Here is a 22,772-nt window from a genome sequence, read left to right as displayed (position 1 = left end):
CTATAACCTTGAAAGGTATGTTGATCAATGTCTGAGTGGGGAAAAAGATATAATGAAAGTGACGTGCTGATATCTTTTAGCCAAAACTTGTATGTCCTTGAGGTTTATTTCTTTCTTACTGTATCTGTAGGTCTTATGGAGACCCTGTTCACTGTCGGAAAGCTCTCCACAGAGCAGTTCAGTGCACCTCAGACTACCCCGAGCATGTGAGTGAAGTCCTGCTCACATTTGAGAGGGTTGAAGGTGAGTGCCAATTATTAACATCAAGCATAACCTAAAAATCAAGAAGATTTTCATGATTTACAGTGCGTCTCTATATTTTGCGTTCTCGCCTACAGGTTCTCTGGAGGACTGGGACGTGGCGGTGCAGAAGACGGAGACCCGGCTGAACAGGATTAATGTGCAACGAGCAAAGGTAGGAGCACATATCAGCGTTGCACTGGACAGGTGTGTCGTTCAACTGCTTTTGGCTGATGTCACCGTGTTCCGCCCATCTGCTAGGTTGCTGAGAAAGAGGCCAACATGGCTCGCCAAGAGGAGGAGAAATCTGATCAGCGGCGAAAGAACAAGGGAGACAAGAAGGCTCAGAAGAAAGTCCAGAGGGGAACTCGAGCCGGGGAGAAGAGGAAAGCAGAGCAGGATGATTATCATGATCAGTGGAATGATAACACAGGTAAATGAAGATGATCTGTATTATAAACCTTTTTTTTTTTAAGCAAAAACTTGAGAAATGATGTGTTTGCAAATGTTTCTTTCCCTTTTATAACGGAACAAGCTACTAAAAGGCACAGAGGAAACGGGGACCAAACCACAGAAGAGCGCATGGAGACCGAGGCAGGACTCTTTGGGAGGAATGCTCCCCCCGGCTATAAGCCTGCTGCGACCGGCAATAAAAGAGTCCAGAAACACAACGATGACGGCGACAAGCCGGAGCTTCGCAACGACAACAGCAGCGTATTCATCAGCAACCTGGCATACACCCTGGAGGAGCCCGAGGCAAAGCTGAGGACGCTGTTTGAGACCTGCGGTCCCATCAAACAGATCCGCCCGGTGTTCGCCACCAAAGGGACCTTCAAAGGCTACGGCTATGTACAGTTTGAATCCACGGTGTCCGTCGCCGAAGCCTTGAAGCTGGACAGACGGGAGGTGGAGGGCAGGCCCATGTTTGTGTCGCCTTGTGTAGACAAAAACAAAAATCCTGACTTTAAGGTAAATATCAACACAATTAACATGTTTGTTTTTTATTATAACCAGAGTATCTGCAGTTCTTGAAAAGCCTTCAAAAATGGCTTAAATAATCTTTTTCTTAATTTACAAATTCTCAAATATTTTCTGTTGCCTTAAATGTGTTGTTCTTAATTGGTTTTGCCATTTGATGCCACTTATTCAAGCTTCAATAATTTAATTATGTCATTAGGAATTATTGTTAAAAAAAAAGTGGTGTAATCAATAATTGTAGATTATAATGTCACTACTGGTTTTCCATCACACTTTGGCCAGTATAACGATAAACCAGTGTTAAATTCTGTGGTAGTAAAAATGTCTTGCGTCTTAAATTTAACTTGGCGAACCCTGCAGACGTGACCACTTACCATTCATGTCTGCGTAGGTGTTTAAATACCAAACGGCCATGGAGAAACAAAAGATCTTCATCTCTGGGCTGCCGTTCTCGTGCAATAAAGAGCAACTGGAGGAACTCTGCAAAAGCCACGGCACCATCAAAGATATTCGTCTGGTCACGTATCGCTCAGGAAAACCCAAGGTGAGACATTAGGAGGAGGACGGTGTCCAGATGTTTGGCTAAGAATAGTCCTCCTGATCAAACTAACGATTACCACCTTTGACCATGCAGATGTGTTAACCCTCTTCTTGCTGTGTGGCTCTGCAGGGTCTGGCATATGTTGAGTTTGCAGATGAAGCCCAGGCCTCTCAGGCAGTTCTGAAAATGGACGGCATGTGTGTCGAGGACAACAAAATCTCTGTTGCCATAAGTAACCCTCCTCGCAGGACCATGGATAAACCCGGTTCCAACAGGCCCATGATGGACATGCCTCACCAGGTCTATGGAGCGTAAGTTTACTGGCACATTTGTCTGTCATGCCAACTGACATGTTGTGAAAGTCTGCCATTCTGTGAACAGTGACTGTACAGAAACAAAGCTGTTCTTTTTTTGTTTTCCCAGTAGAGGAAGAGGACGCACCCAGCTCTCACTGCTCCCTCGTTCCCTGCACCGACAAAGTGGGCTAGGAAGCAAAGTGGAGAATGGGACTGCGGCTGAGCAGGTGCCAGCAGCCGGAGAGACGAAACCGTTGTCAAATTCAGACTTTGCCAAGATGCTTCTCAGCAAGTGAGGAGACGAGCGAGAGAATTGTGACCGCCGTCACACTGAAAGCCATCTCGTGTCCTTAACAAATTAGTGTTTACTTTCCTGTACTTGCTTACCCGGCTTCCCTTTAATCTCAGTCTTGTTCTCTTCATCCGTTCGGCGAGATTTGCCTTAATCGCCGAGCTCCTGCCCTCCATCAGAAAGCCTTTTCAACCGAGACTTTTCCCCAGTGTGACGGATTGTTTTCATTTGGTTTGTTTGAAGGTGTCTTGGTGGATATTTTATTACAAAAAAAACTGTATCATATTTGTGTGTAAATAGACTGTATCTAAAATTGTTGCAAAGTGTCTTTTGTTGTGTAAGTGGACGGGACCTGAGAGAAGCATATGGGGGAGTATTTTTTATACATAAATATTCTTAACAGCCAACCTTGTGAATGTTGTTTTAAGGATATATGCAAAAGTCCAGATGTGGTGTAATATAGATGGTGTGTGTGTGTGTGTGTGTGTGTGTGTGTGTGTGTGTGTGTGTGTGTGTGTGTGTGTGTGTGTGTGTGTGTGTGTGTGTGTGTGTGTGTGTGTGTGTGTGTGTGTGTGTGTGTGTGTGTGTGTGTGTGTGTGTGTGTGTGTCTTCTGCGCGCGCGCGCAGAAGATGTTCTACAGTCAGATGTTTTTAGGAAACCTAGGATTTCTGTTAAGTAACTTATTTTTGACCTCTGAGGACAAAGTTAACAAGACTAGTGTAGTACAACTCATAGTTATTTTTACATAATCCAGTCTGTGATTTACCATCTGCTATTCGTCTTCAGTGTTATGTTATGAAATCTATAGTAGTCCAGTATTAGTTGATTGGCTTTATCTTGGCCTGTGGACATGTTACTACAGTATAGAACTGTCCTAATGCATCACACTGCTAACGCTGGATATCAGTTATAATATTTACAGAGCTGCTCAAATTTACTTTCTCATGATTTCTCTTTTTCCGTACATCACTGTTAGCGTGACCCGTCTGTTCAGGGTAAAAACAAAAGTCATTTATGTAGTTTTCTATATAAGTCTGATTTATGTACTTTGTACCGAAAGCGATTCAGAGGGAAATATGAACCAGATTCCCTGGTCCTTGTGAAGCTCAGGCAGGGTGTTGATGAGGCTGAAGAAATGTCTAATTGCTTTGTCAAACAGCAGAATATTTACTGGCAGTTTCTACATCTCCATTGTTTCCCTCTTACATTTTGTTAGAATGTATTTGGGTTTAAGACTTACAATAGGACCACATTTACATTTGATCACCTTATCTTAGGCCCGAGGAAACTGATAGGCATGTTTCACAGTTTTCTCAAGTTTTGTAGAATAAATTAAGAAATTAATTAGCAAATGAATCAATAATTAAAAATGATAGTTGTACTTGCAGCCCTGTAGGAGTCAATTAGGAGGCATGAATTAGTTTAGGTGTTAAAAAGGGTTAAGATATTCTGAATGCTAGAAAGTACATGTGAAACTGTTGTAAAAGTGAATCCTTAGAACGTGGAAGCCAGCTGCAGTTTCATAAATATGATTTTCTTTGTAATCGGTAGAGTTGATTTCACCCTCAGAATGAACATATGCAGTTTTTTCTGCTTTCTCATGTTAGAAGTCGACCGGTTGTCCACTTTTCATGTTTGGATATTAACAATTGTTTGTGTACATAATGTTCAGTACATTCATTTCAAAAAGGTCACCATAGTTTGTAATACAAATAAAGTTTTCAAAACAGATGGAATACAAGCTATATGTATTGCTCTCACCACAGTGGCCTAATGTGAAAGTATCTGTGGTCTCTAAAGTCACTTTGCGTTTAGTGTCAATACTAAGATGGTTTGTGTGCATTGCTCCTGTTTTATATAACATAAGTTCTATAGTCAACATTTTGAAATTGGTTTAGAGGTAAATACTAAATAGAGCTTTGTTTGGTGTTCAATCAGTCTTTATTTACCTGCTCGTTTCATTATCTTCTGTTTTCTACCCTTGTGTTTTGGGTTTCTGTAAAAGGGAAAAAAAGTTCTGTATTTCTCTTTGGTCTAAAACTTGTTTTAATAAAGTCATGTAAATCATCTTTGTTCCCAACATGACAAGTCTGTCAATTGTAAAACAGTTTTATTAGAACATTTAATTTAAAATAAATATTCATATACATGAAAGAATGCTTTACAGTGTTACAAGACATCACCTTCATCCCAAAGGTAGATAATCAACTGAATGTTTACACACTTCACCAAACTGAAGCATCTCAAGTCAAATGACAAGAACTCTATCTGGCCTCCTCACATCACCAGTAGTCAAACTTCAGATTGTATTCTGACGGTAATAGAAGTCTATTATCACTCCTATGGAGATATGGTTACACACTAAAAGGAAAACAGCCAAATCAATTCAACATCCTGGAGAATCCCAATGAATTGAGCAAGTCCACAACCCAAACTGAAGCAAAGGGTGATAAGGGACAAAGGACGAGGCGATTCAAAACGCAACATGATGCTTCTAGATTCTCCTCTGGCCTCCGGCTCAGTTGTGAATCGGGATGGTCTGTTTGCAGTCGGGGCAGGCGTGGTCCTGGCTGGCTCCCGGCAGCCCCACAGCATGCTCCGTTGTAGAAATCAGCAACGTGTCCAGTGTCATCTCTGTACATTTGGCTATGAAGCGAATGAACGGCCGTACATCCCCCTCGTTGGCTGTGTCGAGAGCCGCGTAATACTCAGCCCTTTGTTCTTTGCGGATAGTGACCGGTGGGTATCGCGCTTGCATCAGCACAAGATTCATGAGCAGCCGCGATGTGCGTCCGTTTCCGTCCACGAATGGGTGCACGTAGACCAGTTTGTAGTGGGCGAGAGCTGCGTACTCCACAGGGTGCATTTGCAGGGCCTCCTCGGTGTTGAGCCACTGCACCAGCTCCTGCATGTGTCTCTGCAGGTCCTGAGGGTGTGGAGGGATGTGGTGGCCCACAAACACCTGGCTGGTGCGCAGCCTCCCTCCCTCCACGGGGTCCACGTGCCCGAGCACCCGCCGGTGGATCTCCAGGATGTCACTGACCGTCATGGTCCCTGTTCTGGACAACAGCGTGGTGTTGATGTACTTCATGGCTGAATCCACGCCGATGGCCTCGTTCTGCTCCTGCAGGCTCTTCCCGGGGACGGCATAACGAGTCTCGATGATGTGACGGATCTCGGACAGAGTGAGCGTGCTGCCTTCGATGGCCACCGTGTGGTAGATGTGATGGTAGTAGGTTTCCTCCATCACCCTGCGGAGTGCAGAGTTGCCTTTAGGTATGGACATGAGCCGGCGAACTTTACTGTCGATGATGCTGAAGTAACGCTGGTCAATCTCCTCCACCAGGGGAAGAGTTCGGTCCCGGCTGACCAGAGCTCTCTCATTGCATGGCGAGATGGCCAAGGCTTTGGTGTAGAGGTGGTCTGCCTGGACGACATCCTTCTCCTCCTCCAGAATGGTCCCCAGCTCCGTTAGGGCATCCACAAAGTCCGGGTTCATGCTGAGTGCATGCACCAGCAGCTTGTGAGCCTTCTCCCTCTTCCCCAGTTTCCTCATCTCAAGAGCCAGCTGCAGTGCTGCTTTGGCCTCCAGCTTCATCTCTGCAACCAGAACACGAAGGACAGCGTCAATGCTAACACACGTGAAACAGTAGAAAGGTAATAGTGATCATGTTCACATAATGTAATCTTGTCTTAAACATCCGGTACTGAGTTGAACTGTGAAAGAGTACACCAATTCTGTTCGTACCTTTGCTCGGCTTGGACCTCAGAGGCAGCACATCCAGCGCAGTGAAGGGGACAGTGAGGCTGGTGGACTGCACAGCTGGAGGCTGCTGAGAGTTTCCCCACAGCTGGCAGCGGAGCTGCGCGAAACCCTTCAGGACGGCGCAGCACCGGTCCTCCTCCCCCACCAGGGGCATCAGGACGGCCACTAGAGAGCCGAGGAGGACACACAGTAGCGGGCCCCATCCTCCGAGGAAACGGCCGCTGGTGTAACGACACACCTTCACAGCAGCCATGACAAGCCCCGGTCAAACCCTCCATCTTCTAGTGATACGGTTCCCCATGTATTTCCACCCCAGCTAGGAGAGCTGAAGGGCGGCTGACAGGAAGGAGGATATGGTCAACATGACTTACCAACACTGCCGAGGAGATTCAGCTCAGTTACCCAACTTGTACCGCTCGTAAGTGAGCTAACGGTAGCTAGCGTTAGCTCAACTGAACTCTCTGTCACTTGTATGTGACTCTTAGCTGAAACTCTAAAACACCGACTCAATTGACGGTTAGCAGACAGCTGACTTGTTCTCGTTCGTCGGCACAGTTGTGTACAAAATATGGACACATGAAACATCATCGACTTCGTCGGTCTGAACGTCTGAACATCCTGGAATATCATTGGTCAAAACATATTGAAGGGTGGTGCTGATTGGCTGAAAACGCAGCAATACAACAAATAGTTCGTAAAGGTCTCTGGTTGGCTAGAGACATAAACTGATTCCCTAAGTTTAGGCTTTCAGGCAACGCTGACACCAACGCAACGTGTGTCTCCTTCAACTCCAGAGTTTCTGCGAACAGGTGGCGCACCATGTTGCGTTGTTCTCAATGTTTACAGGCACCACAATTACATCGGAATAAACAGGTGGGGCAAATACTTTTGGAGCTTCTGATTCCAAGGCTAATATTTACTTTAACCACCGTTTTTGTAGGCGAGCCAGTGGTTTTGCCATTTCAAACAAAAAACCTACCAATTTGACACTTTTTGCACTTCATTTGGTCATCACAGGAAGCCATTCAATCCCACCTCCCATGACATACAATCAGGTATTTATTGGATACAGAAAATTAACTGATCTGCATTTTATTTGACCTATCAAAGTTTTCTTGTCAGTAAGTATTAAAGGAAAAGACGATATCCATATTAAAAGAGGTATTGGGGACTTGGTGGCATTGTCCTCCAACATTACACGTTCTAGGAGTGAGAAGTATAAAAATAAGTGTTTGCTCTACTTTACTTAATTTGCATTAAGGAACTGAAAGTTAGTTTTGCCATGCTAAGTTTAATTACTCAGTGTAGCATCCCCGGCTGAATAATGGTCTGGAGTCTTGAACTGATGGTCCATACATCTTTATTGAGCTATGAAGAAAAATAAGTAAAGACAAACGTTATTGAACACTGTTTAGCATCTTCCCTATCCTTCCTATAACATGCTACATTTGACCACACGGCGGTGCCTTCGAGCTGAAGGCAGTTTCTTAGCTTGAGCTGACACAAAAACAGACAAACCGTAGCAACCTAAAACAACATTTTCCAAAGAATGAGCTTGAACAGGTACTAACCTTGTGCCCACATCGGCCAGGTGCTAAACTAACAAAACCGTAACCTTTTCCTTGTTTTTAAAACTTTTTCCCGTCCCTTTAGCGACTTTTCGTTTTGTACCGCTTCTTATTTCCGGTTTTGTACCTTCAAACTAAAAGCGCAACAGGAAATGCACCGACTGCAGTGACAAAACGTCCAAAATAAAAGACATAAAAAAGGAACACTATTAAAATACTCTACACTCTCAGAGGTCCTTTACACTCAGTATTATTTGATTATGCAGCTAAAGCTTTGCTCCCAGTTGACCCCCGCTTTCATTTTAATATAAATATACCAACAAACAGAAGAGGGCAGCATTGCTCTGTTATTCAAACAGCCAGCATATCCTCTGAAGACTGCAGTAGCACTCTTGGCCTCAAAACCACTTTCATCAAGATTCTTATGCAATCCAGTTTGTGAATGCCATGAAATGAAATATATACTTTTATGAAGCTTTGTGCAGAGATTAACATCTTCCTGCTCAACTTCATGTGCTTCTTCTTTCCATTAACATTTGGTAATCTGTCAGTTCTATTTCTATTTGTCCTTTGTATCATTGGTATTCAGTTATGTTAGGTTTCATGAATTTTTATTAGAACTTTTATACTTTATATGCATCGTCTATTTATAGTGAATATGCCTTTGGGACATTTCCACCAGCTGGGAACAGCCTGTGGTGATGAGGATTGATTCCTGGCTTTGTGCCAGAGCCAACACTATTATACATATCTTCAGCAGATGGCAGGCTAGCTGATAGTCACACAGGCTGAGACTGCAGCAACACACTGACACACAGAGACAGTGCAGAGGAAGTTATGAATGAACAACCATGTGGATGATTTTGTGTGGAGTTAAAGATTTAGTAGACCTGTCTGAAATTTGGTAGGGTTAAATTTGTCAAGTCATGTTGCACACTGTACTCACAGTGAGCTGTGGAGCTGCACACTAACCTCATTTACCACCACAGAGTCCCACTGTGCTGCTCTGACCCACAGCAATTTCACCTTGGAGGATAATGGAGCAGCCATGCTTGAGCTGCATTATTTCTTTACTGTTATTCATGTGCTCTGTCACCCAACAGTCAAAGCAAAGAGGGGTCTGTAGCAAGTATGTTTGCATTTATTTCTCATTCAATGAAAGAAAGTAAGAAACCAAGTGGGAATATTTAATCAACATGCTGCCAATGATTAACTGAAGAGGGACGACTTACAGTTGCCTGTGGGATACTGGCTCTGAATTTCGAGTATCTTTTGCTTAAATTAGACTCAGTGCTGTATAATTTTGCGATTGCACCAAGACACTTTTATTATTACTCTTTGGCTTGGAAGCAGCTTTCACTCCATAATGCATAAAACCACGCAGGCCCACAGCTGCTGGATGCAATGAGAGAGAGAAAAAAAAAGCCTTTACTGGTTTGTGTTTTTTCTATTACAACAAAAATGAGCAGAATACCAAATCGTCTGCCAGATCTTCCACTTCCTGAAGACTTATTTTGTAATGAATAATAGTAAAAGCTGTATTTATGGTTTTTACGCAATGTGTCAGCAGTGAACAGTGTCACTGATAACAAAACCATACATCTTCATAAATATATTCAAAAAAGTTTTTATGCAGATAACATGGTCAGAGGGCGTCAATATATGAGTATGTATTACTGGTTATTATAATTATCTAAAACTACAGATAACGTAAAAAATCTGAAAAGTAACAGACAATGCAGAGAGAAGGAGATATACGGTGGGCAATATGAGAACACTTCTCATGTCAAAAGACTAATTCAGTTCCACTGCAGAGAGACCAGACTGATGAGGGAAAGACTCCACTTTTCTGGGGGATGGTCTTATCATCCACTTCAAACTCTGACCTCCACAACCTCACAGAAAGGGTTCGATGGTGTATCTCAGATCAGGTATCTGGGGAGCCTACGAAGGTCCTGGCTTCATTTTGGTGTTCAGTGTTGATGTGAGCATTAGCTTCTTATATTATAGTGTCATGCAGAAAATGTGCTTACTAAAATGCAGAAGTGCTCTCTGAGGAGGTCAGCAGTCTTGCAAGGTTTACTCGCCATGAGGAGCACTTCAAAGCCTGTAAAAGGTTGAATAAGGTTTTCTGTGTGTTTTTTGGAGGAGCTTTGTCAAATCTGAGAAAATAACCCAGATGATGTCATGACGATGTCATCAGAGTTGTCCCATCTTTGAAAGAACATTTGAAGGTGCCCTCTGTTGTATTATGGGAAACATAGGAATGTTGTTGTAGTTTAACCCAAAGGCTAAACTACAACTACAAGTCATGATATCTCAGCCTCTTCTACTGGAACAATTGACAATTTATTTTTAACCAAACTCATTAAAGAGCCCTTTTAAAAAATGAGTTGCCGTTTTGAGACTCATTATGTATCTTCAGATCAGGCTATGACTTTTAGATTTTTTTTAAATTTTTTTATTTGCTTTGTGTTTTGAAAAAGTTAATGTCCATTTATCTTAACAAGGTTTCCTGTGAAGCTGACTTTGTGATTGTGATCTAGGTTTTTCAAAGTGAAAAAAGTTTTTTGGGTCTGTTATTACCAAAAAACCAAAGTGAGGAGGAAATTAATTAAGATCTGTTTTCTTTAAACTGAGAGTTAACAGAATTCATTGACACTAAACTAGAGTGGAACATCAATTCTGTTATCTGGCTGCAGTCTAGTTGCTTAAACCACAGACGGGCATAAAAGCAGTGATATCTTTGCCACTTCTCAAAGTGCTGCCGCAGTTGAGTTTAGACTTGACTTTAGTGGAGAAAAAGGACAAATATGGCAGAATGGGCGGCTGAAGAAGGAGAAATGATGGCATGAAATAAACGGCCCTCGGGTCATTTTGTGGACTAATTCTATGCCCATCTGGCATATGCTCATATGAGCTAAAGCCCCCTCAGCTGTGGAAACAGATAAAACTGAGTCTGCAGTGATGATGAGTGCTAATTCCACTTTTGCTGTGTTTATGCAATTAAATGCCTCATGTCACTTTGGGATTATTGTCAGAATGGAGCAGTCTTATGAAAAGTTAGGCGTCTGTTATCTGTAATGCATTCCTGCAGTGTGCTTTTATCTTCCTTATCAGTGTTGTTAAATGACTGTGATGCATGGAACATGAATTACACGCTTTCTCATTAAGCTGTGTGAGGAAAAAAACAACAACAATTGTTTCCACTGAATATTTTTCAGAGTATGCAAATGAGTAGGTTGCTTCATGCATCAGCATGATCCTCACACCAGCTGACACGTTAACGTGAAGCACACTCAAGAGATGACCTGTCGCTAACTGTTAAAATGACACCCTGTCTTTTCAGTACTTGCTGGAACTGTGCTTCAAGAGGTAGAAAATCCATCTGCCCACCTAGAAAAAATGACCTGTTAGGACAGGAAATAAATCCCTCCGGCAGGAGCCCCCTCCCATACCGACTCGTGCTCTTCTCTCCAGCCTCTGTGGAGCCATCAGCCTGCTTGTCTTTCTGTCTGAGAAGAGGCTTTGTTCTGGGTGACAGAGCTGGGTGTCCAAGATAGAGGATCTTGTTAGAGGAATGGTAGCTCTCTTTCCACTCTCTGAGTATGGATGGCTCAGAAAGCAGGGATGCGGGAGCCGTAAAATGGATGACAGAGTGAAGGAGAGCGACACTGGGAGCAACAACTGTCCTTGACTGTCACCTTACAAAATATCTAAAAGGAGGGTTTGCTCCAAAATGCAAGATCCACACAGGCATGGGCAGACTGATAGGTGCTGTTACAGGACGATTTGGGAGGTCTGTCTGTTTTTGACTGGTGACAAGAGAGCCGAGGACAGCCTATCCGGGAAGAAATCAGAGAGATTAAAACACCTGCAACAAAATAACCAGTGTACTGTTTCACAACAATAGTAATCTGATGTTTCCTCCATCTCCCTCTTTCGTCCTGTGCATGCTGAGACTCCCCTCTGCTGTCGCCAGAGTAGGTCAGAGGAAAGTGAAGAGACGTGGTGGCCTCCCCAAGTGTCAAACAGGTAATTACTGGAGCTCTGTCCGAACAGTTTTCCTGCACTGGGAGAACAACCACTGGGTGTCAAATATTCAGTATAATCAACAAATGTTTGCCTTCGCTACTCACATTAAATGAAGCTGAATATCTTCGCTACACTCCACCCAATAAAATAAATTAAAACCAAACATATGACATACAAACAATTGACAGTAAAAAAATAATTACAAATCACTTTTTTTTTGCAATCAACAATGCAACAAAGTTAAATAATACTAATTTAGCAAATTTGTTTTGTAAAAATAATCGTTTTTGATTCTTGAGACACATACTTTTTTTTGCATTGGTCATAAGGTAGTGTAATGTTACATCTAGTTGGAGATCCATTGCTGTTACAATTAGGGATGCACCGATCCACGTTTTTCACTTCCGATACCGATACAGATATCTGAGGTTTAGTATCGGCCGATACCGATCTGATACCGATCTAATAGAGAAAAACAGTGCTGAATCGATTTAAAAAACGCAGCCGACGCTACGCGCCCCCAGGTTGTCCATCGCTTTTCTCATGTTGCTGGCGTTGTCCCTCAGAATCACGTGGATTTTGCTCAACGGAATTTGCCACTTGTCAAACATTTCCTTCAGGCTAGCTGCTATCGCTTCGCTGGTGTGTGACCCACGAAAGTTTGTTGCATTTAATATTGCACTGTGTGGCACAAAAGTTTCATCCAGCCAGTGTGCTGTTAAACTTAAAAGTGACACAGGGGAAACGTCGGAGCTCCAGATGTCTGTCGTGAAACTTATCGATTTGACATCTTTTATCGCCTTCAATATGTGTTTGCACACTTTACCGTGCAGTTCAGGTAGCGCCGTCTCCGACAAATATTTTCGGCTTACCATGTCGTAGCGTGGTTCCAGGTGGTTAACTAGCAGCCGGAATCCCTTATCCCCGACAACTGAGAGCGGCTGCCCGGTTCCAGATGGCTGATCCTTTCGCTCGCTCCATTTTGAAAACAATCTATGCGGCCAGTTCGCTAGCGCATGACGTTACGCAGAGCACAACGCATATAATTGGACTGAATAGATTTGCCTTTATGGATCGGTCACATTGTCACCGATACCCGATCTAGAATTTGTTCCTATATCGGGACCAATACAGATATTGATATCGGATCGGTGCATCTCTAGTTACAATATGAAACTTTAGCAGCCTGAATCATTCAAATTAGGTAGAATGATGAACATTTTGGGATTTTTATAGCTAAGTCTTACATATATTTAAGTTCTGAAAATGAAAAGCCTTTGTTTATTCAGATGCTTATGGCTGAATAAGTAGTCCAGCGATCCACAACCTCTTCCTTACATATAAAAAGACTTCTGAAATAGACTACTAAGTCCATATCCCTTTGCAAGCCGAGTCACTGGAAAACAAACTGTTTATAAAATAATGTTTTGTTAATGCAAAATGTTTTCATACATAATGTGACTATTATTGCATGAGGCTACTCTGAGTTTGTGAGTTACATCTGCCTGTCCCTGACCTTTGGTCCGTGATACATCAATGTCTGAGAGGTAGTTCAGGTAGACTACTCAAGTGGGGCTTGAGAGTCTTCTACTGGCTACAAAATACAGTTTATCCAACACAGCCTTCACAATAGGTTGTCTGTAAGCTGTTGGTTCTCCACTCCCACTCCCACTCCCCTGCTCACTTCTTTTCTGAACTCTGCTGCAAAGCACTGCATACACTTGCTGCTACCACTTATGTGTCTTATCTGGGATTTCCTAAAGAAGCTGTCCTACAGTCCGTCATGTCCACGAGCTTCATGAAGACTTTGTGCAGGAATACAGTCGGCTGACTGAACTTACATCTTGCAGAGAGTCCATAAATTGCAGCAATACATAAACCAGGAGGATCATGGATAATTAATTTTACTGAATGATTGTGCAGAAGGCGGCGTGGATGGCTTTTCCTCATGACTTCTTGCCTAAAGCGTGGAGAGACTGGCCATGATTTATTCAATCCATGCTATATAGCTGTCTGTCCTCTTTCTCATTGTCTCAACGCCCTAAAGGGAGCCATTTCACATAGAAACACCCTTTATGAATGACTGAACAAAAACGATGATTTGTGTTTGTTTTGGGGCCAGTAGAATAGACAGGCAGGTTTTTGTACCTGATCTGTGGTCTTGGTGTGAGGCATGATGTGTTCAACATTGTCCAATGTGCTTGTTTGTTAGTTTTACATATACCTTGAGATTAGACGCTCTCCCTTCAGGCCCGGTCTCACATGCTCGGTCAGGTCCTTCAGACTGGTCACCTGCTCGAGGGCCACAGCAGACCCAACAGATGAGTAAATGATCTGTTAGAAAGACCAGAGACAGAAATAATTAGGTCTCCACTGAGGGGAAGTCATTACCAGGGACCTCCTTCGGGCTCCTCTTGCTGTTTCACTTATTATCTCTCGTCCACACTGGCCTGTGCCGTTCAGAGAAGAGGGTGTGCAAGCCGCCAGCTTTGTCAAATCTACCAATTCCAGCACTAACAGGCATATCTTTCAGCACACAGCGATGACTCAGCAGCTGTGGGCAGCTCATTATTTTCTTCAGCCTCCAAGCGATGACTGGCCGGAGACTTTGTTTGGTTTCTTTGGTAATGATCAGGGGGAGTACAAAATAAAATTATAGCTCCTTATAACATGATTAAATTTAACACAATACTACCGGATAACAATGTTTGCTTATGTGTGCTCCCCTTTAGTTGTTTCGTAACTGGTTTATGAGACTTTGCAAATGCCAACATGATTTTGTGGCAGGGGAAACTCATCACACTGTTTCAGTGAAACTGCTCTCCAACTGTCAGACACATACATACAATATTATAAAAGTCCATCATAATGTCTGTATTAAATGCCTACTGCCTTAAAAGACACAATTCAATCACCAATTTTGTCGCTGTGCTTCATTACCAATCAAATGGTCAGTGACAGCTAAGTGACAGCTAAGTGATCAGTATAATGTTGATTTTATCATATGAACAGCATCCCGGTTTTAATCTGAAAAATACAAATATTAATTCAAAACACCTGTCTCGTACACATGTCGTTTTTAGCCTGTCTAGCCGCTTGGCTTTGGTCTAGACTGAAATGTCTCATTAGATTCTTCTTCTTGCTCAACCAGCAGGTTCAAATTGTGGTTTGTCCAGGTTTATGACCAAATACCTAAAAATGTAATGACTTTGTGTTTAGTGCATGATAGTATGCTTACACTCTAAACTAAAATTATGAACAAGGTAAACATTATACCTGCTAACATGGGTGAGATCATGGGCCCCAGCAAAAGAAAGATTTTAAACATAGAAGCATTTAAGAATCCTCTTATTCCTCTGATTTATATGATGCTACAGATGTATGAATTGTGCTGATATCTAACTAAAAGGCACAACCCAATGTTGTGATGACAGGCAGAAATCCCATGATCATGAGCCTGGGTCACTTTGAGGATAAGAGTTGTTAATTGACTTTTTCAGCGCCAAAGGATCTGTTCTGATCGCTCTAACAGGATTTAGATGGTTAAAAGCTACACAGATGATCACATAAATCCACAGATCCAGAGACATATTGGATTATCATAGCTGTGCAATTTATGACATTTATACTTTATCCTATTAATTAAATTTCCCTGATCTAAAAGCTAGTATTCACACAAATACTGTAATGTAAAATATGTGTGCTGTGCAATACGATTAAGTACTGGTGTTATGGTACAAACACATTTATGAGGATTTTCCAAAAAGATGTCAAGACATCTTAGCTTTTTGTAAGATGCCTGCTTTCAATTTAGTTATACAACAACGAGACAAGATACGATGCTGCACTTGGTAACATGAAAGAAGATATAAACCTCCTGATATATGTTATATCTATTTTATATATATATTTATATTAATTTTCCTTTATCATAGAGTTAATTCATCATAAGTTACTTTTTAGTTGAAAAAGAAAAGTGACGCAGCAACGTCATTCAGTCACTGTTTTCCTAATAGAATAACGATAAAAAACATCCACCAATAAAAAAGGGTAAAGAGGGATGAAAAAAGGAAGAGAGAAATGGAGAACAAACCATAATTAACCATAATAGATAATTTTATAATATTATAATATTGCTTCATATTTTTTGTTGCCGGTTGCTCAACCTCTGTATTTTGCACTTTACTTTCCCTCAAGCTGTATTAATGTCTATCAGAGGTCCCCAATACAGACTGACCTATCGGTCGGCATCAGCTCTGTGGTAAAGCTGTATTCTCCAGAGAAGTCAAAGGTCAGAAGAGCCGTTATTTTCATGCTCTCATGTTTTCTCTTCAATGTTTTCTCCTCAGCTACTCCTGTGTCACATGACCTCCACTTCTGCAGGGGATTCACAGGCAGTTCATCTCTGCCAGCTTCTTGTAGCTCATGAATTTTTAGTTTGCCACAGTGACAGAACAGCAAGACTTGCAATGTGGAAAAAAAACAAAAGGTAGTTTAATTTTTACAGGAAGCTACAGCATATGCATATGCATGTGGGGTTTTCCATATTAGCAGAAGTGAACCCGATGAAGACCTGCTATGCCTGCTCCTGGCAGGAACTTTTTTATCTTTATGTGGGATGAAAAGCTTATTGTTGTCACACGGTGGGGAAGTCAGGGATGATGATGTAGTCCTACTGTCTCATGAATGAGAGGCAGATGTATCTCTAGATGAACTCTTCTGCTCCCACTGTGGTCTGGATGGATTAAATACTGTTAATGTAAAGATTTAACATAGAGCCATGTTGGTCCATCTGTGCAAACAGCCAGCTCTAATCCTCCTAAGTGTGTATGTGTGTACACACTCACATATGTCAATGCATGTCCTCTTCCGTCTGTCTTTTTCCCTCGCCTCCCTCTAAACAAAATCACAAGTCAAATAAACATTCATGGAGCATCTTTTGATCTCAGCTCAATTTTCTAAAAACATATTGGTGCCTACTTGATAATCCATTCATCACATCGATTTAAATAAGAAAATACAAAACAATGTACTGTACAGCTTCTAATGAGCATGGGAAGTCAATTGCTAAACTTATTTTGTATGACTCTTTTTCTTCACTCTCACACAGTGTCACACATGCAATATGATTTTACTGTACAGTAATATTATTCTATATTAATAATAAGTTGAGGAGTCAGGGCCATTCTGATTATATTGAAATGTCAGAAAACCTCTGAAGGAAAATATTTTATGAGAATTTAAACATGACGACATTTCCTATGTGTTGCAATATACTCTGAGGTGATTTTCCCTTTGATTATCTATTTAAAAAAAAGGTATATCATATGTGAGAAATTGTTGCAGAAACAGGTCTTTCTTTGTCCTTTTTGGTCGTTCCAAGTACCAATACCGTAATAGCACGATTAAACAGGCATCAACATCCAAGCGGCGGTTGACTTGACCGGGTTTTCCCAAACGACAACCCTCTTGCCCGCCGCCAGTTATGTTTGTTGTTCATTGCGTGAGGAAATGGACGTGTGATATGAGAAGACATATAAGTGTTAATGTGTGAGTCTCACAGTCAATGATTGACAGTTGGCCGCCCTTGGTCCGTAATTAATCACTGATTTAACGCATCACCCGCCGACCGCGCTAAACACCTACGATGTTACGTCGCCAACAGGTGTGCGTTGTGTGTCAAATAAATAACATGCTAATGTGCCAAAAATGCTCATGGTGGCTCATTCAGGGGACTTCTGCGTCGGCGTTCACTGTAGTACTATTATGTTCAGTGGGGAGTGTGAGGCCTCTCTGTTTGTGACCGTAAAACCCTGATGTGACTTCAGAGCCTCATTCAGCTCCAAAATGTTTTAAAACTCCGAGGAGAGCACTGTAACTGAGTGGACTATATTCTACATTGAGAATGGAGGAACAGAGAAGTTGGACCTGTGGCAGACTGTTGGGGACATCCAGGTGAGTACAACGACCTGTGATGTTTGTAATGTCAACAGGCAAGTGTTGCGTGTGTGTGCGCGCGTGTGTGTGCACACGAGGAGGTTGTGCCATAACTATGCATGCATCTCTCTTTTGCTTTACTGTGTTGGTTTGTGGCTGCAGGAGCTGTGGAGTTAATCTTTTTTATACATCTTTGTGTTGTATCTGCTGGTGGCATTTTATTTCGCTGTTGATTTTATAAGAAAGGAGTTATTTAATGTATGTGGTCCAATATATCTTGTTTCACCTGCCGTGGTGTCCATAGTTATTTTTATTTGTTGTGTAATGGTCTGAGTTTTGTCCTCCTTCTCTGGTTGTATAACTAAGTATCATCAGTTGTATGCGCAGCATGCAAAGTGCCCTCTCTAGAAGGAAAGGAATATGTTGTTGGTTTGGACATTGGGGCTCTGTGATGAGATGTGTGGGTCATATGTTGACATGCTAATGCATTTATTTGTATAGTCTAAACGTGTTCTTTAGGTCTATCATATATCATCATCGTATATATCTATATTTTACCATTATCCTACCCCCACACCCCTCTTGATGCTTTTTAATTTAAGCTTGATTTTATTTCTTAAACTGCACTGCAACTATTATTCTGTTTTTAGCTTTTTAGCGTTTTAATGAATGTTCTTAATTGTTTTTAAATCTTCTTTTCTTTTGCATTATGTTTTGATGCTTTTAATGGTTTTATGTGAAGCACTTTGAATTGGCTGAGGCGCCTATCAATCAATAATCAATAATTCTATGGTCAATAGTGAACTGGGATCCGGTGATTGACCTGCCTACATGAAGCTGCGTTGATGACAGACTGTAGCCACTGGGTCAGTCAGTCACACATGAGTGCAATAAAATTAGTATGCAAAGAAATCTTGACCGTTGTTTATCTCTGCTCCTGGTGTAACAGAACGGTTGTGAAGGGTTCAGCACGTCCGGGAAATGCAGATATCGTCAGTCATAAAAACAGACTCAGAGAAGAGTTTCTTATTTCTCTGTCACATTCTCTGTGCTATGAAGAGCAAAAATGTCTGCTGTTAAAAGGTCTGTTTCAGCCCAGCTGCTTTACAAATTAAAATATGCACTTTGTAGCTTTTGACTCATGCAGAAATACTGCAAAGTTTGTGGTTCTAATAATAACTGGCGTATGAGTTCAGACGTATGAAGTTACAACATCACTTCCTGAGGTTGATAACAGCGCTTTGTTCCACGGATCATTTCAACGTGATTACTATCTATTTCTGATGTTGTGTCTCAAAGACTCAGTCCACTTTAATCTGCATTGTGGAGGTGGATTTTAGGTAAGCAGATTTATACTGTTGACTGGTGCGTCTCTGCTACACTCTAATCTATATAATGGGTTTCAAACAGAAGATACTAATGCAGCGATAATACTCAAGTTACTTTAAAATACAATTCAAATGGCGCACTGGCATGGAGTGGAAGCTGATATTGTACCCTCCATCAAACTGCAGGGGAGCACGGGGAGACCATTTCTGATTGCAGGAATAAATTCATGTGCTCGCTGGCTTGTTGCTGAGTTTTAAAATTGGGGAAAAAAATGTATATATTCACACAGAAAAGTTTCATAAATGAGGACACATGCTGTCATTGTTGTATATGCGGTGGCTGTCAAGCTTGAGGACAAATGATTTAATAAAGCATAAAATCATCCTTTAGATGAGTAATGCAGTGCGTGACCTGTGTACAGTCATCGGTGGAGATGAGGAAGAGAATCAGTACTAGAACTATTGTGACCACAGGGATGCCATGGAAACCACAGATTTACATTAATGATGTCAGAGGTTATATAATTAAAGCCAAGTTTCTTAATTTGACCCTGAAAGATCAGGGAATAATTAACTTGTATTCTGTATGAAAACGGATCACAAACAGTCAGGTAGAACCACATGGAACCAAGGTTCTGTATTGAGGACTATTGATCAACTCACTTGTCTCATTTACATTTCATGGAAGAAACTTCCAGTTGTGGCTTTCTGTGGAAAGAGAACATGACCAGTTTGTTCCCACATCAGCCACATGTACGTATGTCCTGTCAAAATGTCAGTGAGTAATGTCGGGATTGCTCAATGAAAGCATCATCAGCTGAAAACATACACTCAAAGATTTTTTTAGGAAGAACAATGCATGTATTTTACAAAACACGAGAGGCATTAATTACAGTGACTTAATGAAGAATCTTCTAATTGCAGTGCATATTTATTAACATTTATTATCTCTGCCAGAAGGTAGGTGTGTGTGTGTGTGTGTGTGTGTGTGTGTGTGTGTGTGTGTGTGCGCGCATCTTTGTCTGTCCATGGCTAATCTTGCATACTGCTGCACCAAACTGCATAATATTTTAGGTGCTCATTTATGGCTGCATGCTCAAGGACCTTTCGTGGTGGCAGTGTGACTCACATTTTCTCAAAACACCGTTTATTGCCTGTCTGATACCACCGTTGACTGACTGCTGACTCACTACTCTAAACCGGCCCCCGGCAGGTAGGGGCCACAAGAAAGACGCGGTGGGGGAAAATGATTCGCTCAGTTTTATTGTTTTGGACGGTGTGTTTGGCGCTCAGCTAACAGCTAATAAATCTGCAATAGCCAATTCTAGGTTGTAGTAATTCAATCAAACATTACAGCGGTGGTTGTTGCAGACACACCTTTTGGAAATCTGCACTATACTGAGCGCACTTTTCTAGTTTAAAGGATCTAACTCATTCAATCCCTGTTCCATAAGATTTACATACAACACAAAATGACAATCCTTACTACCATTCATATCTTTTGGGGAAGTAGAACAATCTTAAAGTAACAGTATAAAAGGGTGAAGGAGGGGAATTGTTTGTTATTAACTGGAGAAACAATTGACTTTGCAAAATAGTGTAGTCAAAAGAAAAGGTAAAAGTTAGACACATCAGCTCTGTTTCATTTTATACAACACTGTAATTGTTCAAAGATGAGAAAAGAAATATAAAGATACTTGTTCTGTTTTACAACAGTTCCTGTAAAAACACACAAAATACTAGATGGATTTGCTTGAGCTTTGGATGTAACAATGTGTTTGGACTGTGAAGATATGCATTTGTTAGCACAGACAAGACATCTCTCTAGGACAAAGGAATCAAATGTAAATCACTTCTGTATTGTGATTCTTCCAGCGCATTGTGGTCCGGTGAGACGCAGAGTAGTAACATGCTCATTCCCTGTTTACTCTAGAACTCTGCAGGAATACTGAAAAAAAAATCTAATTAAAGATACAAAATAAATTAAAGGTATTTTAGTGCTTTTATCTATCCTCAGAGGGGAGTTTTCTTCTCGGCGTCCCTGCTCTAAAGAGAAGTCAGAGTGCAGCACAGCTCCAGTTTCTCAAAGGATGCTTGAACTGATGTCATCTGTTGAAGGATGGCCTCCTTATTTTTGCCGTGCCTCCCTGCTGAACCCTGGGTGTCACTGTCATGCATTCAGCTTACAAACAAAAAGCTCTCTGTGAGTGTATGATATAATGCAGAATGGACCAAAGATACTTGTAAATTGAATGCTGTTATGAATTGCTCTATACACTCTACTAACCCTCAAGAATAGTATTTTTGAAACCAACAAGAGCGTAGTGCAGTAAATTCTCCTTAAATAACTCGACCAAATCTAAGTTACTCTTCACTGTATTTTGATAGGAAGTAGGTCGTAAAATACCCTCGTAGTTCTTTATCAAAGTTTTAAGTGTCTTCTGAAATATGAAGCATGAATTGCATTTCCTCGCTAAGCTTAGCAGTGCATTTTCCAGAGAAAGACTATACATGGTTATTGTGCGTTTGATTATTTATAACCTCAGCCTTTATCAGGAAATCTAATCTGCGGGGCACCAGCAGGTCTGTGCGTCCTCTGCAGTGAAAGGGATTTTGCTGAAATGCATCTAAATAGGTCAGGTGGGCATGCAGTACGCAATTAAATGTTTCCTAATTTACCAGAGAGCTGCATGTGGCTCCGGATTTACACACATAAGCTTGTTTCCAGAAAATATGAAATTTGCACGTTCATCATAATAATCAACAGAACACAAAGACGTGAGGAAACACAAAAGAAATGTTTTTAATGTTTTTCTCTACTGAACATTAAACTGCTTTGTTAGCTTCCCAAACAATTCTTTTTAGAACAAGGTAATACATCTCATAGGACTAAACTTGTAATTACACTCCTAATTTAAACAAAGTAAACTGTAGAACAACAAGAAATTGTTAATAAATGTTTCTTGTTGATTAGACCTCTGCTAAGGTTGTTGTAATGCTGTAAATCATGTGAGGTCACTGGACTGCATCCACTAATATGGATGATAAAGGTGTCCAAATTTCCGTCTCTGATTGCGACTCCTCATCCCACTAAACCTAATCAGTTTGTTACTTTCTAGAAATGTGGGAGTTTCAGATGAAATCAGGACTCAAGGGTAATGTTTGAGCACATCGCTGTCCTCCTCACCCATTATAACGTCTTTCAAATTGAGTAATTTTGCCATCTGCGGTTCTTCATCTCGCTGCTGCTGCGGATGCATCTGCCTCGATAATCATCACTCTGTGAAACAGGGCAACATGGAGCGCTGACTCGGTCATTAACGGTGGCAGCGACGTTCTGAGGCCTGGATTTACAACAGCTGTTGCTTTTCGTGTTGTGTTATTAGAAACAGCTGCATCAAAAGCTGGGGCTGAAATATCAAATTGAAATCGGCGTGTTCATTGCCTGAGAAATGCTTCATGGTTTAATGAATGCTGTAGCCGTTACATGCCTTCCCCCTCTGACTGCCTTGCACAGTTACATCTGGCCAACACCATGCATCTGGCAGAGAAAATGTAATCATGAGAGCCATCAGCTAAAACTAAGAGGGAAGTGTAACATGATGCTTCTCTTTTCCACGAACCAGAGGAAGAACCTAGTGTAAAGGTATTCATAGAATTTACTTACCAACAACGGTATACAGATTACTTTTAATAACACAATCATGTCTATGTATTTTGGTTAAATGAAGGGTTTAATATCATGTATTTAATACAAAGAGCTTTCTCAGCCACAAACAATTTGTCCTTA

The 22,772-nt window shown here is 41.4% G+C and overlaps 2 protein-coding genes across 2 annotated transcripts in view; one reads left to right on the top strand and one right to left on the bottom strand.

The window, feature by feature from the left end:
• The window catches only part of sart3 (spliceosome associated factor 3, U4/U6 recycling protein), a 10,218-nt gene extending 5,801 nt beyond the window's left edge, over nt 1-4,417 (top strand). Inside the window, exons 12-19 of the mRNA XM_068702945.1 lie at nt 1-15; nt 131-243; nt 339-415; nt 502-673; nt 776-1,209; nt 1,610-1,762; nt 1,889-2,070; nt 2,183-4,417. The exon at nt 1-15 is cut by the window's left edge and continues 95 nt beyond it. Coding sequence (XP_068559046.1) covers nt 1-15; nt 131-243; nt 339-415; nt 502-673; nt 776-1,209; nt 1,610-1,762; nt 1,889-2,070; nt 2,183-2,351 — 1,315 coding nt within the window. The 3' untranslated portion in view covers nt 2,352-4,417. The remainder of the gene's footprint in view (nt 16-130; nt 244-338; nt 416-501; nt 674-775; nt 1,210-1,609; nt 1,763-1,888; nt 2,071-2,182) is intronic.
• A 24-nt stretch (nt 4,418-4,441) lies between these two features.
• ficd (FIC domain protein adenylyltransferase) lies at nt 4,442-6,782 on the bottom strand. The gene is made up of 2 exons (XM_068702946.1): nt 6,097-6,782; nt 4,442-5,948 (listed from the first exon to the last, which is right to left on the bottom strand). Exons 1-2 carry the CDS (start codon nt 6,365-6,367, stop codon nt 4,867-4,869), a joined length of 1,353 nt encoding a protein of 450 aa, XP_068559047.1. The 5' UTR covers nt 6,368-6,782; the 3' UTR covers nt 4,442-4,866.
• Between the last annotated feature and the right edge of the window lie 15,990 nt (nt 6,783-22,772).

Source organism: Cebidichthys violaceus, unplaced genomic scaffold (assembly GCF_023349555.1).
Source record: "Cebidichthys violaceus isolate CVI_PGR_0920_01 unplaced genomic scaffold, fCebVio1.0.p SCAF_9, whole genome shotgun sequence".
NCBI lineage: Eukaryota > Metazoa > Chordata > Actinopteri > Perciformes > Stichaeidae > Cebidichthys > Cebidichthys violaceus.
This window is presented reverse-complemented; position numbering and strand designations above follow the sequence as displayed.

Bases quoted from the DNA above. Each gene is read 5' to 3' on its own strand.
- ficd (XM_068702946.1), bottom strand. From the start codon at position 6,367: ATGGCTGCTGTGAAGGTGTGTCGTTACACCAGCGGCCGTTTCCTCGGA. The intron at 5,949-6,096 runs GTACGAACAGAA...TTCTGGTTGCAG, and splicing joins GAGGTCCAAGCCGAGCAAAG to AGATGAAGCTGGAGGCCAAA.